Source organism: Magnolia sinica, chromosome 15, assembly GCF_029962835.1.
Source record: "Magnolia sinica isolate HGM2019 chromosome 15, MsV1, whole genome shotgun sequence".
In the NCBI taxonomy this organism is placed as follows: Eukaryota; Viridiplantae; Streptophyta; class Magnoliopsida; order Magnoliales; family Magnoliaceae; genus Magnolia; species Magnolia sinica.
Window position 1 is genome coordinate 4786279 of NC_080587.1, and position 17903 is coordinate 4804181.

At 38.9% G+C, this 17903-nt stretch overlaps 1 protein-coding gene and 1 long non-coding RNA gene across 2 annotated transcripts; both read left to right on the top strand.

Annotated features, from left to right (window-relative positions):
• Positions 1 to 2462: 2462 nt before the first annotated feature.
• Positions 2463 to 6775, top strand: LOC131228099 (putative disease resistance protein RGA3). The gene has a single exon (XM_058223931.1). The coding sequence runs from the start codon at positions 2463 to 2465 to the stop codon at positions 6609 to 6611; it is 4149 nt and encodes a 1382-aa protein (XP_058079914.1). The 3' UTR covers positions 6612 to 6775.
• Positions 6776 to 9633: 2858 nt separating this feature from the next.
• LOC131227379 (uncharacterized) lies at positions 9634 to 14342 on the top strand. The gene is made up of 6 exons (XR_009162233.1): positions 9634 to 9716; positions 10487 to 10647; positions 10736 to 10801; positions 11739 to 11927; positions 13079 to 13242; positions 14018 to 14342. It is a non-coding gene; the product is annotated as an uncharacterized LOC131227379 (long non-coding RNA).
• The last annotated feature ends 3561 nt before the right edge of the window (positions 14343 to 17903 follow it).

Genomic DNA, 17903 nt, shown 5'->3' on the forward strand with positions numbered 1-17903 from the left:
CACCCTGCATTACAAACACGATTAATTCAGGCCGTTAAGCAATATCATAATCGTAAATTCATGTAATCAATGGGGTCTAATATGCAATATTTGACCCTCAACACTTGTCTCAAGCCGAGTTTGCATTCAACAATATTATGAATCGATCGACAGGAAAGTCCCTGTTCCACATTATTTATGGTTAAGTGCCCCTCCACACACTTAACTCGGTCCCTTTGCCCAAGCTCACGAGCATGAGCATTGCAGTAGAACATATAGTAGACCGAATCGTGGACACTCATGCGGATGTGCAAGCCAAGTTGCAAGTTTCAAATGATAAGTAAAATGAACAAGCCAACAAGCATCGATAGCAAAAGGTGTTCAAGGTGAGCGATAATGTTATGGTGCATCTACGTAAGGAGAGATTTCCGACCGGGACATACAACTAGTTGAAGAACAAGAAGATTGGACTGATATTGATCCATCGAAAGATCAATGACAATACTTCTATTGTTGATTTTCTAGATGACATGGAGATCTCACTTACTTTCAACGTTGCAAACCTGACCGAGTATCATGACCCAAAGTTGGACGAGAACTCGAGGTTGAGTTCTTTCAAAGCGAGGGGACTGATGTAGAGCGGGTCGTAGACACTTTCACGGCAAAGATGGACCAGACAAGGCTTGATCGGAGGTGGAAACGATCTGGATCGTCAAGACCTTAAAACAGTTGTATCTCGCAAACTGAGATTAGTTTTTCAACATATTATATATGATTTTGGGGTAGGAGAACTTAAGTCAACCAACCCTGCTGTATGGGGTTACCCACATTAGATTTACGAGATTCCACTAGATCGACGATTAAAAGTCCCGTTTAATTACGCTTTTATTATAAATAGTAAGTTTTACTTGGAATATAACTTTTGATCCATTGAGTTGTAGAAGTAATGCCCAATATGAAAAGGACTTAAAAAATTAGGAGAATAAAGTGGTTACCCCAAATTGGATACTTACTATTTTTAGCTGAAAACCATGAAGTCTAGTAGGAATAGAGGTCATCTGTACTATTTATAAGTAACTTTTTAGGGTGTTGAGTTGGAGTCTAAAACCCATTTTAGGTTTGAGTTCCTTATTTAAAGAATTTTAATTTTATTGTTTTATTATCAATAACTTATTTTAAATTTATTAGAAATTATTTATACTGTTATCCCTCTGGGATTTGAGGAAGCTATCCCTCTGGGATTTGAGGAAGCTACGTGAAGAGTCAAGAAAGCTCACGGATTTGGAGTAGATATTCCTGAGGTATACATTGATCGAACTCATCACGTCCCTACAGCCCCATCATGCCAATTCAACCATCAAGTGGGCTATCATGCGAATTTGGAGGTTTGTGTTGTGGCCCACTTAATGATTAGATTATCCTAATCTTTTAGGTGCCCAATTTTTATGGCGGAGCTTCTGGACGGTATAGGTGCCGTACAAGCAATTTGATGGTATTAGTCGGATCTAGTGTCCTTGTACACAATAAAGGGCATCAGGGTCATTTGGTACATATTCCTCCGGGACCTTTTAATGCAGTGTGTAAAAACAATAGGTTTTTTTTTTTTTTTCGTTTCTAAACGGTTTTGGATTGGGTAGGAGCCCCTCCAGTTACCGGTGGGTGCTGGAAAAGCTCTGTGGGCCCTACCATGATGTAAGTGTTTTATCCATGCCATCCATCCATTTTTTCCTTCTCAATTTAAGACATGAACCCAAAAATGAGGCAGATCAAAATGTTCAGTGGACCACACCGCAGGAAACAGTAGAGATCGAATGCCTACTGTTAAATAGTTCATAGGGCCCACTGTAATGTTTATTTGCCATCTAGTTGATTAGGTGATACAGACCTGAATTAAGGGAAAACACAAATATCAGCTTGATCCCAAACTTTTGTAGCCCTAAGAAGTAGTTTTTAATGATAGGCGTTCAATCACCACCGTTTTCTGCGGCTTGGTCCATCTGAGATTTCGATCTACCTCGTTTTGCAATGATGCACTAAAATTTTGAGCTAGCAAAATGGATGAACAGCATGGAAGAAACACATACATCATTGTGGGCCGACAGCACTGACCACTGCCACCTCGGTACTAGAGGGGTCCCTACCTGATCCGACTCCAATCCAAGCGAGCCCATAAAAACAAATAACATGTAGACTATCGGGCAATTAGGACCATCTGCATAGTGGCCCACCAAACCAACAATCCTAATCAACGTACATTTGCCTCATGGAGAGACTCAATTATGTCAATTCACATCTTGGGCTGTCACTAGCTTATTATATTGTGAAGAATCTAAGATAGAACATATATAGGCAATAAGAGAGGAGGATAAGATAGATGGAACACAAATAGGCAATAATTCTTATACATGATCTTGAGATCCTTCTCTTTCCCTAATTTATTATTATTATTTTTTTTCTTGTGATTTCCCTGTTAGGAACAAGGAATGGCAGAATTAGTTGTATCAGGCCTTCTTCAAGTGATTATCGAAAGACTAGCCTCCCCAATCCTAGAACAGTGTGAACTGTTGTGGGGTGTTCGCGATGAGATTGAAAATCTAAGCAGTAAGTTATCAACGATACAAGCCGTGCTTGAAGATGCAGAGGAGCAGCAGGTAAAGAGCAAGGCGCTGCAGAATTGGCTGGGAAAGCTGAAATGTGTGGTTTATGATGCAGATGATATATTGGATGATTTCACAATAGAAATGGAAGCAGAACCAAAAGTGGAAGCTAAACGCAAAAAAGTGGAGATTGGGGATTGCTTTAAGAAGGTAGGCACGTTCTTTTCGGCATCCAACCCGCTGGTGTCCCGTTCAAATATGGCAGATAAGATAAAGGAGATAGGGCGGAGATTAGATGCGATTGCTGAAGAGAGGTCTAAATTCCATTTGAAAGAGGTAGAACGGGTGTTGGAGATTCAAGGCCGAGAACCAACTGACTCGTTTGTAATTGAGTCAGATGTTTATGGAAGGGAGGAAGATAAAAAAAAAGTAATGGAATTACTGATTGGTGAGGATAATGGAGAGGATGTTACAGTCATCCCCATAGTCGGTATGGGGGGCCTTGGGAAGACCACACTCTCTCAATTAGCTTTCAATGACGAGAGGGCAGCGAAGCATTTCGAGCTAAGAATGTGGGTTTGTGTGTCGGATGATTTCAGTGTGAGCAGGGTAACAAAAGATATCATAGAGTCAGCAACTAATAGCAAATGTGATCTCCAAAACATGGATCAACTGCAACGTCGGCTCCGAGAGCTGGTGAGTGAGAAGAAATTTTTACTTGTGTTGGATGATGTGTGGGATGAAAAACCCATGAACTGGGATCGATTGAAACAATTTCTCAGAGGAGGTACTAGGGGTACTAAAATCATTGTAACTACCCGCAGTGAAAAAGTTGCTTCAATCATGGGCACTATCCCTTCATACCATTTGCCAGTATTATCAGATGCTGATTGTTGGTCTCTGTTCAAGCAACGAGCGTTTGTGCATGGACAACAAGAACATCCAAACCTCATAATGCATGGAAAGGAAATTGTAAAGAAGTGTGGTGGTGTCCCATTGGCAGCAAAGACGCTCGGAAGCTTGATGCGGCTTAAAACAGAGGAAAGAGAGTGGTTGCTTGTCAGACAAAGTGAAATTTGGAATCTACCTGAAGATGAGAATCACATTTTTCCAGCTCTAAAGTTGAGTTATTATCATCTTCCATCACATTTGAAGCAATGCTTTGCCTACTGCTCAATATTTCCAAAAGATTATAGAATTGAAAAGAAGAAACTGATCCGACTTTGGATGGCAGAAGGTTTCCTTCAATCATCAGATGAAATTAAACAAAGGGAAGACATTGGTGGAGAGTATTTTAATAATCTGTTGTGGCGGTCCTTCTTTCAAGATGTTGGGAAAGATGGTGATGGGAATATACAATGGTGCAAGATGCATGACCTCGTGCATGATCTTGCATGCTCTGTTGCAGGGAATGAATGCTCAATTCTGAAGGTCAATAATACAGTGAATATCTCTAACATGAGCCGGGCTCGTCGTTTGTCCTTAGAGTGCGAGTTTAGTGATTGCGTCATAACAGTTCGAAATGACTCGAGGACAGCAGACCATCTGCGAACACTGCTTGTGCTTGGAGGATGGAATATGGTCAGCGATCCTTGTGAACTATGGGTACATTTTATGCGCTTGCGTGTGTTAGATTTAAGAGGAGTAAATGTCATTATGGAGTCGCTGGTTTCAATTGGTGAGTTGAAACACTTGAGATATCTCGACCTGTCTTATACTAAAATAAAAGCCCTTCCTGAATCTATCTGCAGTCTTCACCATTTGCAAACCTTGAGACTCTTGGGCTGTGATGATCTTGCAGAGTTACCCAGGGACATGAGCAAAATGACTAGCCTAAGACATCTTGAAATCAGTTCATGCCATGAATTGACCCATATGCCAGCTAATATGGGAGAATTGAAGTTCCTTCAGACGTTGCCAATATTCATCATTGGTAAGGATAGTGGACGTGGTATAAGAGAGCTGCAGGGCTTAAACCTTGGAGGAAACTTGATTATTCGAAACCTTGAGAATGTGACGTGTCCAGCAGATGCCCAGGTTGCCAACTTGAAGGAGAAGCCAAACCTTCATAAGTTATACTTTTCATGGGGTCAGAACATTAATCTTCAGTTGGAAGGAATTGTTGAGCAAACACTCGAAGGTCTCCAACCGCATCCAAATCTCAAAAGGTTGGTGGTGGAAGGGTATGTGGGTGTCAGATTTCCGCAATGGATGAGTAATTCGTCGCTTTTGAATCTGATTGAAATCTCACTGATTAATTGCACAAGGAGCGAACAGCTCCCGTCAGTTGGCCAATTACCATTCCTTAAGGTTCTTGAAGTAAAAGGATTGTATGCTGTGGAACGCATCGACAATCATTTCTATGGCGATGTTATTCCACGGGGATTCCCATCACTGGAAATACTCAGGTTGATAGATATGCCTTATTTAGAGGAGTGGTCAGGATTCAACGGAAGAGGAGTATTCCCCTGCCTCAAAAAATTACTTGTCGACACATGCCCAAAGCTCGAGTCTATAACAGGGAAGCTTGGAAACCTTGCTGCTCTCGAGTCTCTGAATATTTTAAAATGTGATAAGCTGGTATCATTGCCAGAGGAGTTACAAAACTCCACATCTCTCCATTGGCTGATGATTGAAAATTGCAATAGTCTAAGGTCCTTCAGAATTCAAGGCTTAAGCTCTCTTCAAAATCTTTCCATTCAGCATTGTAAAAGCCTAACGAGTTTGATAGGGGGGCTGCAACACCTCACTGCCTTAAAATCTTTGAAGATTGATGAATGTCCAAAGCTGGCTTCTTTACCAGAGGGTATGCAACACCTCACCGCTCTTCGTGAATTAAGCATCAGCGGAATTGAGAAGTTAACATCTTTGCCGGAATGGTTACAGCATGCCATAACACTGCAACAGCTCAACATCCGTAATTGCAAAAGTCTTACGGCTCTGCCAGAGTGGATAGGAAACCTGTCATTGCTTCGAGAATTGACGATCTGCAATTGTGAAAAGCTTGAGTGTTTGCCATCCGGGCTGCAACTCCTAACAAACCTCCAACGTCTAAAAATCATTGGTTTTCCAAGTCTAATGGCTCTGCCGGAGGGGATAGGAAACCTGTCCTCGCTTCAACTGTTGGAGATTGAGAATTGTGAAAAATTGGAGTGTTTGCCATCCGGGCTGCAACTCCTAACAAACCTCCAGAATCTATTAATCAGGAGATTGCCAAGTCTAACGGCTCTGCCAGAGTGCATAGGAAACCTGTCATTGCTTCGACGATTAATGATCGCCTATTGTGAAAAATTGGAGTGTTTGCCATCCGGGCTGCAACTCCTAACAAACCTCCAAACCCTATCAATCTGTAGATTGCCAAGTCTAACGGCTCTGCCAGAGTGGATAGGAAACCTGTCTTCGCTTCAAGAATTGAATATTACAGATTGTGAAAAATTGGAGTGTTTGCCATACAGGCTGCAACTCCTAACAAACCTCCAGGATCTATCAATCTGGAGTTTGCCAAGTCTAACAGCTCTGCCAGAGTGGATAGGAAACCTGGCATTGCTTCGACGATTAAAGATCGCCTATTGTGAAAAACTACAGTGTTTGCCATCCGGGTTGCAACGCCTAACAAACCTCCAAACTCTATCAATATGGAGATTGCCAAGTCTAATGGCTCTGCCAGAGTCGATAGGAAACCTGTCATTGCTTCGCCGATTAACGATTGCCTGTTGTGAAAAACTGGAGTGTTTGCCATCCGGGCTGCAACTCCTAACAAACCTCCAAACTCTATCAATCAGGAGACTTCCAAGTCTAACGGCTCTGCCAGAGTCGATAGGAAACCTGTCGTTGCTTCGACAATTAACGATCACCTGTTGTGAAAAACTGGAGTGTTTGCCATCCGGGCTGCAACGCCTAACAAATCTCCAACATCTACGTATATATGAATGCCCCCAATTAGAGAAGCGATGCGAGAAGGAGAAAGGCGAGGATTGGCAATACATAGCACACATCCCAAGAATCCAAATATCGATGCAAAAGATCCCTTTGTAAGTATCCCACCTCTTACTCAACCATATCTTCGCTTTAACGCTCTCTTTCCTACCTCTTCCTCCCACGTTGGAAGCTGATTGCGTCTGACCATATCTGTGTGAGGCCCACCGTCATATATCTGTTTATCCACATCATCCATCCCTTTTAAATGATGCTAGCCTAAAGGGGACAAACAGATACATCATGGTGCCCCCAACACACACTTTCCCTCCCATCATAGCTACTTCATTTTTTTTAAATTAAAAATTGGTGATGTCCAGCAATTTTGGGGCCGACGGGGTATACATATCTCATCCAATCCCTCCAATAGTTGTATCGCACCATGTTTATTGCGCAAATCAAATATTGGGTGATTCCAACCATACGATTAAAAAAAAAATCACACCGTCCCAAAATCCCCAAATTCATGTGTGGCCCACTTGAATGATTGTATTAGCATGATTTTTTGTTTGTAGATCATTATGGTGGGATTCACGTATTGTAGGCGCTGGATGTAATACACTCACCATACGGACTCCACAGATTCTACAATGCTTGACTTCACTATTTTTTAGAAAAAAAAAAAAAAAGCATTTTAGTCACTTTAGCTAAAATGACTAAAAGGCAATCTTGTATACTTTTTTCGAATCAAGGCATTGTTTAATAAATTTAAAAATCTTGAGGAACTCTCGCTACAAGAAATGTGGGAATTCCCGACCATTTTTACCGGCAGCCCGTCATGTGGGAAACCTTGGCCGGCGAAATAAACACTCACGCCCTCTCTCTCTCTCTCGTAATAAAAAGTTTTTTTCCTTTTTTTTTTTTTGGTTTTTTTTTTTTTTTTTTTTTTACATCAAAAGCCCTCTTCTTCTCCATGCCCCTAATCGTTGCTATCTCCAAACCCTAACCCTCCTCTTCTCCAAACTTTCGCAGTCGCTTGTCGCGCTTCCATCGTAAGCAGAGTAACGTTGCTGTCCTGCTTTCTACTCCAAACCCTAAGCGGTAGCAGCGGATCTCGCCCCAATGCATGGCCGCCCAACCTCCATCAACAACAGCTACCATCACAAGAGGCTGCTCGTCCCTCATTGTCAACAACAGCTACCATCAAATCAAAGGTACTCTCTCTCGATCTCTCTTCCTTCATCTCTGTCTATCTCACTTCCCCTTTCGATTATCAGAATTTGGGCAGCAGCCATGGCAGCGGCAGCCATATCCGCTGCTGTCCATGGCCGCCGACATCTGCATGTTAGTTGTTTGAAGAAATGCATCAACCGATAACGTGTACCACTGGTGTACATTTAATCTCTCTGTTTCTTAGTGGGCCCCACCATTTAAGCAAAAGAGACATGATGCAGTAAAATGTCAGGGGTTAGGAGCTTCCATCCTTGTTGAGCCCCACCAAATCAACAATGCCCAAATCACAGGCTTCACTTTGAGTGCATGGTTCAGAAAATGGTGGATCTTCAGCCCAGGAATATGCAAAGTATCCTCTGGTTTTTAGTTTGTAGGTTCTGCGCATCCAGACTGTTAATTTGATGGAACCCACCTGATGAACCATGCTCCAAAATTCTCCAAGATTCGAACATCTTTTGCCATTTTCAGTTGAATGTGGACCATTGCTCTGCTTCTTTCCCAAATCATCTATTTGCAGATGCAAGCAGTGAAAGGGTTAGGATGGTCGCATCTAGGAGATTGGGCAGGTGACAAGGATGATTTTTCATCTACCAGTGCTTATGCCATCTATCTTGGTCGCAATCCAGTCTCCTGGAGTTCTAAGAAGCAGAAAACTGTTGCAAGATCTTCTACTGAAGTTGAATACAGGTCAATTGCTAATGCAACTGCTGAACTCAACTGACTTTGTTATCTCCTAACTGATCTTGGTGTTCAACTATCTTGTTGCCCCGTCTTATACTGTGACAATGTTGGTGCTACCCAACTCTGCTCCAATCCCGTGTTTCACTCCAGAATGAAACATGTTGCCATCGATTTTCACTTCATCAGGGACCAAGTACAAAATGGTGTCCTTCGTGTTGCTCATGTATCTTCAGCAGATCAACTTGCTGATGCACTCACCAAGCCTCTTCACCATGCCTGCTTTCTTGATCTCAAATCCAAGATTGGACTTCTATCTCGAGCTCCATCTTGAGGGGGCATATCATAAGTCATAGGATTGTAACAGATTATAACAGCCCCTTAGTTTCTCTATTTTGGATTCATTCAAAATAGTTGTTCCTTAGAGTTAGGAAATAGTTTCAAACTGCTCGATATTTTAGGATCTCAAACAAGTGTTTGTTATCCCATATGTGTATTTAACTGCTGCAAAATGTATATGAAAGATAGAATTAATTTCCTCAATCTATTATTCTTCTCACATTGGAAGTGATTGCGTCCCACCAGATCTGTGTGGGGGCTACCGTGATGTATCTGTTTGTCGGTAGCCCCCCCACAGATCTAGTGGGACGCAATCCACTTCCCCTCCCATAATAAGTACTTCATTTTTTTAAAAAAAATAAAAAATTGGTCATGTCCAGCAATTTTGAGGCCCACGTGGTATGCATATCTCATCCAATCCCTCCAATAGTTGTATCACACCGTGTTTATTGCGCAAATCAAATATTGGGTGATTCCAACCATACGATTAAAAAAAATAAAATCACACCATCCCAAAATCCCCAAATTCATGTGTGGCCCACTTGAATGATTGTATTAGCATAATTTCTTGTTTGTAGATCATTATGGTGGGATTCACTTATTGTATGCGCTGGATGTAATACACTCACCATACGGACTCCATGGATTCTACAATGCTTGACTTCACTATTTTTTAGAAAAAAAAAAGGCATTGTAGTCATTTTAGCTAAAATGACTAAAAGGCAATCTTGTATCCTTTTTTCGAATCAAGGCATTGTTTAAAAAAATTAAAAATCTTGAGGAACTCTACTGAAAAAATGCATAACCTACACTTTGTAGACTTGAATCATTTGGATTATTGTGCTTCAGGAGTGCGATGGATATACACATGGGGTAATATCGAACACTGTATAGCTGGTAATAACTCAAGACGAATACTACCTCAAATGCTTGCATGGTTGAAGTTGCACTGCAGATGATCAATTCAAATCTAAGGTAATTTACTTTAAGATTGTTCCTTTTTAGAGTGAAATTATGTCACTAATGCTCAGGTCTGATATTAACAAATTTGTGGAAAATCATGCAGGTTATATTATTCGATCTGAATATCATGAACACTAATCATAGTTTTATGGGTAGCATTTGTATTTTAAGGCTTGTTTAGATTGGTGAAATCCAAAAAGCAGATTTGAAAAGGAAAATGTTACATTTCAAAGAAACCATGGTTAAGGAAGCTCGTCGAAAAGAATTCTAAAAAAGTTGTTCCTTTTAGTTTTTATGACTTTCAAGGAAATGTAGATTGATAAATGATCAAAAAGTGATATTTGTCTCTAAAAAAGTATAGAAATGTGGATTATTAAGGTTTTTGGTGGCAAAGGAAAATGTCTATTTTAGGAAAATTGTAAAAAGAAAAATAGTTTTTCTCATGTTACTTTATTATACCAATAAGTGAAAAATGTCATGTTAGCAGAATTTATATTTTTATTTTTTCGACCGTAGCTTTTGGATTCAACCAATATGAACATTGATGGATAAACCAAATTCTATGCTCAACAATCAAACATCGAAGGATGCTATTATCTAAAAATACACTTAACAGAGAAAATATGGGTCCTGTTTATGCAAAATGATTAATTGAACTTGCCATACAAATTCTTTGCCTTTGCATTGTCAACTACCTCCTTTTTCGGTAGATGCATTGTATGGTTCTTGAATTGCTTTATGGTTAACTTTTTCTTCTTCTTCTTCTTCTTTTTGGCAAACAGAACATTTAAACGACATCATTTCATTGAGCAATGTGAGTAGTACATGCACAAACAAGATGGAGAAGGGGCCTAGCGGTATACATGCCAACACGGTACACTTGTGGGAGATTGAGTACGACGGCTGGTGATTGGATCAAAAGTCAGGCTGGTTTGCTTGTCAGGTGGGGCGATAGGGATACATTGAATGTGAACCAATAGTTATTTTCTTTGCAAACTTTTCATTTTTCTATTACTACTGTGGTGCAACAGATGTTTGGAACACTGAGTTTTGGAAGTTCATATCTGCAGAGGAATGCCATGTTTACATCATTTGAGGTTTGCTAACAGGCCTCCCTCCCCTTATGCTCCATCATGTGCGTTCATCTAGAAGTTTGCATGGAAGATGGTCTACACAGAGAATCTTACTCATCATGAAAGTAACTTGAAACACTAGTCCACATGTCATGGGACCAAGTAGATGTTATGCCAGTGAGATTTGTCTCATGTGGGCCATATATATGCTAATGTAGGCCATTTTTTATGGGACCTTCTAGATGTATGGTTTGAATCATCATGTCAGGAAGTGAACGGGCAAGCTAATTGGGCGATCCCTATAGGCAAATCTCATTTAGTACTAAATTGTTATGAAATTAATAGTGTTTCTTAGACATCTTCGAATGCTTGTCGCCTTCTTTTGTGAGAAACTTTGGTGTTGATCATCATGTATTATTGAACACTTAATGGCAACGTTTTCAATAGCGATAGTGTATAACACAGAATTTACTCCTCTAAAGCATTGACATAAGCTACACGTGTAGCATATTGAAATTATCATATAGCGTTACATACTGTTATGACTAAGGTATGCTACATAGTGTAAGTTACACACTCCATAGCATAGTTATTTAAAGCACCAGTGCCTGATTAATGATTGAGAATTGATCACCTACCAGCAATATATAGTACCACAACTTGTTGTATCGAGACATCTTTCTTGCCAACATGCCACTTGTTTAGGAAATCAGCACCATGAAAAGCCATAGGCCCCCTTCTCAAAAATAGGCTGATCAAATCACTAGGTGGGACACACCTGTATGTCGAGTCAGCCATTGATTCCAATGATGTGGCCCACATGGTGATGTACTATGTTAGCGGAATACAACACTATAAGTTGTTGGTGATTGATTCTCGGAATGATTTCTTAAATTGTTATATGATGGTTACTTAATACTGACATAACTTCTTGTAACTTTTGGCTTTTCAGGAATATTAGAGGCATGCTTAAGGATGGAAGTGGTCAGCGAGGGAGGAATCCTCAAAGAGAGCGGAATTCTTGGGCATCTGAGCCAGTGTAAAGATCTTCGTGAACTGGCAGCAGATAGAGACTTTATAATGCAATCGCTTGGGCCTTTGGAAACTACGTTCTTGCTTCAAAGCCGAGCTCTATTTTGAATGAGTTAAGGTTATGATCTTGCTTCTTGGAAATCTCATGTGTAGATTCGCAGTACTTGGTTTAATTGTATTGTTGACCCTCTTGCAAAGGGGTCCATATATAGATCTTCTCTTTGTATTTGGGATTCTTATCCATTGCCTGAATTTTGTTTCTTTCTTGCCTTTCTAGTGTTTAATAAGATTTCATTACCCACATAAATAAAATAAAATAACTATGAGGGAAATGAATTACTTCAATTCTTTGGAAATGTATTTTTTAAAATGATATTGTTTTTGGCTTTTTGTGATTAAAAAAAAACTATTATGTAGTGTGATATATACAACCATTTCATTCTTAAACTGATTAGGAGAAAATGTGGGGTTGCATGTGACAATGTTAAATAATCGAAACACACTTATAGTGTTGATTTTGGTAAAATGAGGTTTGATAACACACGTATTTTCACAAATGTGCTTGTGCACATGCCTTTGCACATGCAACTATAGCAATTGTACAAGATCCAGCTTTTCATGAGATGGGCCAAATTTCCATGAAAATTTCACATATGAGGGAGGAAAATGATACATAAGGAAACTCATGGAAAAGAATTCTGAAATGGTTGTTTCTTTTAGTTTCCATGATTTTCATGGAAATATGGAATGGTTGATGGTCAAAAAGTAATATTTTTCTCTCAAAATGTGTGGAAAATGTAGATTATCAAGGTTTTAGAAGGTTTAAAATAAAAAAAAATTAAAAAAAATTAAAAAAAACAAAAAAAAAACTCTCTTTTAGAAAATTTGTGGAAAGGAAAATAGTTTCCCACACAATACTATATTGTTCCCAGCAGTAGGAAACATCACATCAGCAAAAAACTCTTTCTTGTCCACGGTTGCCTTTTGGATTCCACCAATGCAACCAGATAGGCAGATCATCATTTTATGGACATATTTGGATCAGCCAAAATTCCATGCTCAATAATCATACATTGAAAGATGTTAATATCCAATAATACACTTATGCAAGGAACTCTGATTCCCATTTATGTAAATTGAAAATTGAACATATGCCATACGAATTCTTGGTCAGTGCATTGTCAACTACCTGCTTTTCTGGTAGATGATATTGCATAGTTCTTGAATTGCTTTCTGTGGTTAACTTTTTTTTTTCCTTTTGGCAAACAGAACATGTAAACACCATCATTTCATCGAGGAATGTGAGTGGGACTTGTGCAAATGAGAAAGAGAAGGGGCCTAGCAGCTCACGTGCCAACATGATGCACTTGTGGGAGACTGGGTTAGGCAGCTAGTGATTTTTGAACCAAAAATCAGGCCAATCTACTTATCAGGTGGGTGACAAGCGTACATTGAATGTGAATGAATAGTTATTTTCTTTGCAAACTTTCCATTTTTCTATTAATAGTGTGGTGAAACCGATACGTGGACCACGGTGAGTTTTGAAAGTTCATACTTGCAGTGGAGGTCATCTTTATGTAATTGAGGCTTGCTAATGGGGCTTTCTTCTTCCCCACTAGAAGTTCGCACTGAAGATGGTCGGCAAAGAAAATCTTACTCATTTGCAAGCAACTTGAAACAATAGTTCATATGTTATAGGAGCTTAAAGATGTCATAACAGTGAGATTTCTCTCATGTGGGCCATATGTTATGGGAACTTCCAGATGTATGGTTTGGATCATCATATCATGGAGTGAACAGGCAAGTTGATTGAGTGATCCTTGCTAGCATGTTTCATTTAGAACTAAATTGTCATTAGATTAATAATCAACTTCCCTATTATTTTATCTATTTTGAACTCGAATTTTTTGATGATCTGTTTCTTAGATATGTTCTTATGCTAAGAAACTTTGGCCCCCCTTCTCAAAAATCAGGTTGATCAAATCATTAAGTGAGCCACACCTATATTTTGAGTTGGATCGTCATCTGTCCATTGATTTCAACAATGTCGCCCACCTGGTGGTGTATATATACTATGTTGGAGGACACAACACCATTAGTTGTGATACCATGCTCTGGGTGATTGGTTATCAGAATGATTTCTTAAATTGCTATATAATGGTTTTTTAATAGTGACATAAGTTCTTTTTATAACCCGTGGCCTGTCAGGATCGGAGGCATACTTAAGGATGGAAGTGGTTAGTGGGGGAGTGGATCCTCAAAGAGAGCGGAATTCTTGGCTATTAGAACTGGTGTGGAGATTTTCAGGGTGGACGAAGATTTTATAATGCAATCGCTTTGGCCTCTGAGAAGTGTATTCCTGTTTCAAAGTTGAGTGTTATTTTAAATAAGTAAAGGTTGAAATCTTGTATCTTGGAAATCTCATGTGTAGATGTTGATAGATGTCTTAAAATTTGTAAATTCAACAGTCAGTTGATGACATCGAAGTAGGTTCAATGCTGACAGTCTATCGATGTCATCGAAGTCCCATCGAAGTCCCATCGAAGGTGTCATTGAACATATGGCAAGATTTATGCAGAGTTGTGTATATGCGAGATTTGTTTCTGATTTTGATAGTGATTCTCTTAGAGGTTATATATAGGAGTGAAATCAAAATCTAAGGGTATTCTATAATTCGTTCCTAGGGTTTCAACGGGCTTGTAAAAGAGATTTGAGGCTTGTTTGAATCGGGTATTTTCACTATCTCTTGTAATTTCTGCTTTCATAGTGATTACTGTGACTTTGTACCGTGGTTTTTTCCCGAAAGGGTTTTTCCACGTTAAATTTGGAGTCTTTGTGATTGGGCTTCTTTGTGCGTTTGGAATACTCTACTTGATTCATCCCTGTGTGCTTCCGCGGTCCCCCAACAGTAGATTCCTAGTAGCTAGTTTTAATTGGAATGCTGACTCTCTTGCAAAGGGTACTATAGATCTCTTTGTAATTGGGATTCTAATCCATTGCCTTGAAGGCTTTTGTTTCTTTCTTGCCTTTCTAGTGTTTAATAACATTTCATTGCCCACTTATATGTGTGGCAAACAATTTATTTTGATGCATTGGGAATGTACTTTAGAGATAAAAATGATTATATTGTCAGTTTTAGTGATTAAAAAAAAAAAAAAATCCGTTGTGGTGTGATGGATATATAGCTACTTGCATGTCTTAAATTGATTAGGAGAAAAGGTGACATTGCAGGCCAGAATGTTAAAAACTAAAGTTCTAAATAATCAAAACACACTGCTGATTTTGGCAAAATGAGGTTTGATAACCGACGCTAGTTTACAACTTTGCTTGTATTCATTACACATGCAAATATGGCACATGTGTACAAGATCAAGCTTTCCATGAGATGGGCCACATTTTTTATATCAGCTAACACGAGCCACAAAACAATGGACGTTTAGGGGAAAATATGATTTAGACCTACTCTTTCACATACTCAGGCCCACCTAAGTGAAAGCCCTGCTCTTTCACCCAGATGATTTAAGAAATGTGACCAATCTAATCAAAAGCTTGGATTTTGTACACATGCAATGGAATTTATATGTGCCAACCCACTTGCCAACATGGAAAATGTAATAGAGATCCAATCTATCCATCAGTTGGGTCCCACTGTACAGATGGCCCTGCCTAGACATCAGCCCAATCTATTCATCCAACAGGCATTCTGTTAGAAACAAAATGATGGCATATATGAAGTTTGATTTTTTTTTTTTTTAAATTTTTTTTAATATAGGTTTTTAAAGTTCATGAATCCTAACTCTACTAATTAGTGAACAGGCCCAATTTTTGGATAAAAGGGCATCTAAATGGTGGGACCTATCTGAATACAGTTTGGACGCTTCGGCACATGAGTGGCATGTGAATGGGCTTCCTTGTGCAGGAGTTTGGCCCATGGCATTTGCATATCCATACTGACAGTCCGATTGTCCCCGTTGGAGCATTACTCAAAAATTAAACAGATCAAACAATGATAGCTATCCAATGCTTGAATTATTTTGGACCGCTGACCATCTCCTTTAAAAAGGGTTGCAACGGTCAGATTCACCACACCTTTTAATTTTGTTATCTAATCACCTGTATACATTGCATACAATGACAACCGCCTTTGCATTCATGCATTGATTAAGATTCGCGTTGTGAAATGAATATTGTATTTGCTTTTTTTATATATATTTATAAACTATATTGAACTATAATGATAGATGTGTAATCTTGGAGGGGGAGAGTTTTCACTGAATTGGCGACTCACCCTTTCAATGTTCTAAAACATAGACGATGCACGACTAGAAGTTACATATACGCTTAAGGAGGGATGAAAAGTTTTACATGAGCACAATAGAACTCTTGGAGTTTAATTATGTTTTAATAGAATTTTTAGTTTTACTATTTTGTAATAAATCTTTAGCTGAGTGGACAATTTAGTTATCTTTTATGATGATTGGAATTTCATTTATAATGCTTAATTTATTTTATTTTTATATGATGTATATCATGCGAATGTAAAAGGTAATTTGAACAAAAAAAAATTTACATGTTACAAAGAAGCATTCTTTTATTCTATAGCTAACACCCTCAAATTCAGGATCTAAGTCACTGATACTCAAGTATCGGGTTTTGGGGTATTACAGGTTTCAAGAGTTTGGATTGTACAAGGAGACATGACAATAGGTGTTGCAAAATAGGTGAAATTGGTTTTCCAAGTTTCTTACATTGCCTCGACTTCTAACTCGTATCTAGAAATCATATGGTGTTCAAGTGGGTCCCAAGTGGTCATTTAAACTCTAAAACTAAGTTTTGTAATGATCAAATGGTGGTGGTGTTCGACGCGTTGATGATGGAGTGTTAATAGCGAGTTTTCATACGTTGGTCATTTCCTTGTTTTAATTCTTCTAGATGGCTCAGATGGATGCAAGGAAGCTTTGGGAAGTGATCACCACATCACGGTGGGCCCTACCTAGGTTTCGACTGCAGGAAATTCCTGCCAGGAAATATGCGTCGGCAAAAATCAGGCTGATAGGCAGCTGGTGCGTTGACTAAATGTAAACGGTGCCACCAGCCCCGTGGCCGGTGGTTGGTGCTCCGTGGGAGCCACAATTAAGTATGTGTTTCATCCATTTCTACGTATCATGTCAGGGCTTGTTGCCAAAAATTTAGAAGAATTGAAAAAGTTGCTAGAAGAATTGAAATTCAAACAAAAAGTGGTGATCACTTCCCAAAGCTTCCTTGCATCCATCTGAGCCATCTAGAAGAATTAAAACAAGGAAATGACCAACGTATGAAAACTCGCTATTAACACTCCATCATCAACGCGTCGAACACCACCACCATTTGATCATTACAAAACTTAGTTTTAGAGTTTAAATGACCACTTGGGACCCACTTGAACACCATATGATTTCTAGATACGAGTTAGAAGTCGAGGCAATGTAAGAAACTTGGAAAACCAATTTCACCTATTTTGCAACACCTATTGTCATGTCTCCTTGTACAATCCAAACTCTTGAAACCTGTAATACCCCAAAACCCGATACTTGAGTATCAGTGACTTAGATCCTGAATTTGAGGGTGTTAGCTATAGAATAAAAGAATGCTTCTTTGTAACATGTAAATTTTTTTTTGTTCAAATTACCTTTTACATTCGCATGATATACATCATATAAAAATAAAATAAATTAAGCATTATAAATGAAATTCCAATCATCATAAAAGATAACTAAATTGTCCACTCAGCTAAAGATTTATTACAAAATAGTAAAACTAAAAATTCTATTAAAACATAATTAAACTCCAAGAGTTCTATTGTGCTCATGTAAAACTTTTCATCCCTCCTTAAGCGTATATGTAACTTCTAGTCGTGCATCGTCTATGTTTTAGAACATTGAAAGGGTGAGTCGCCAATTCAGTGAAAACTCTCCCCCTCCAAGATTACACATCTATCATTATAGTTCAATATAGTTTATAAATATATATAAAAAAAGCAAATACAATATTCATTTCACAACGCGAATCTTAATCAATGCATGAATGCAAAGGCGGTTGTCATTGTATGCAATGT

Coding starts and splice junctions, on each gene's coding strand:
- LOC131228099 (XM_058223931.1), top strand. CDS start 2,463: ATGGCAGAATTAGTTGTATCAGGCCTTCTTCAAGTGATTATCGAAAGA.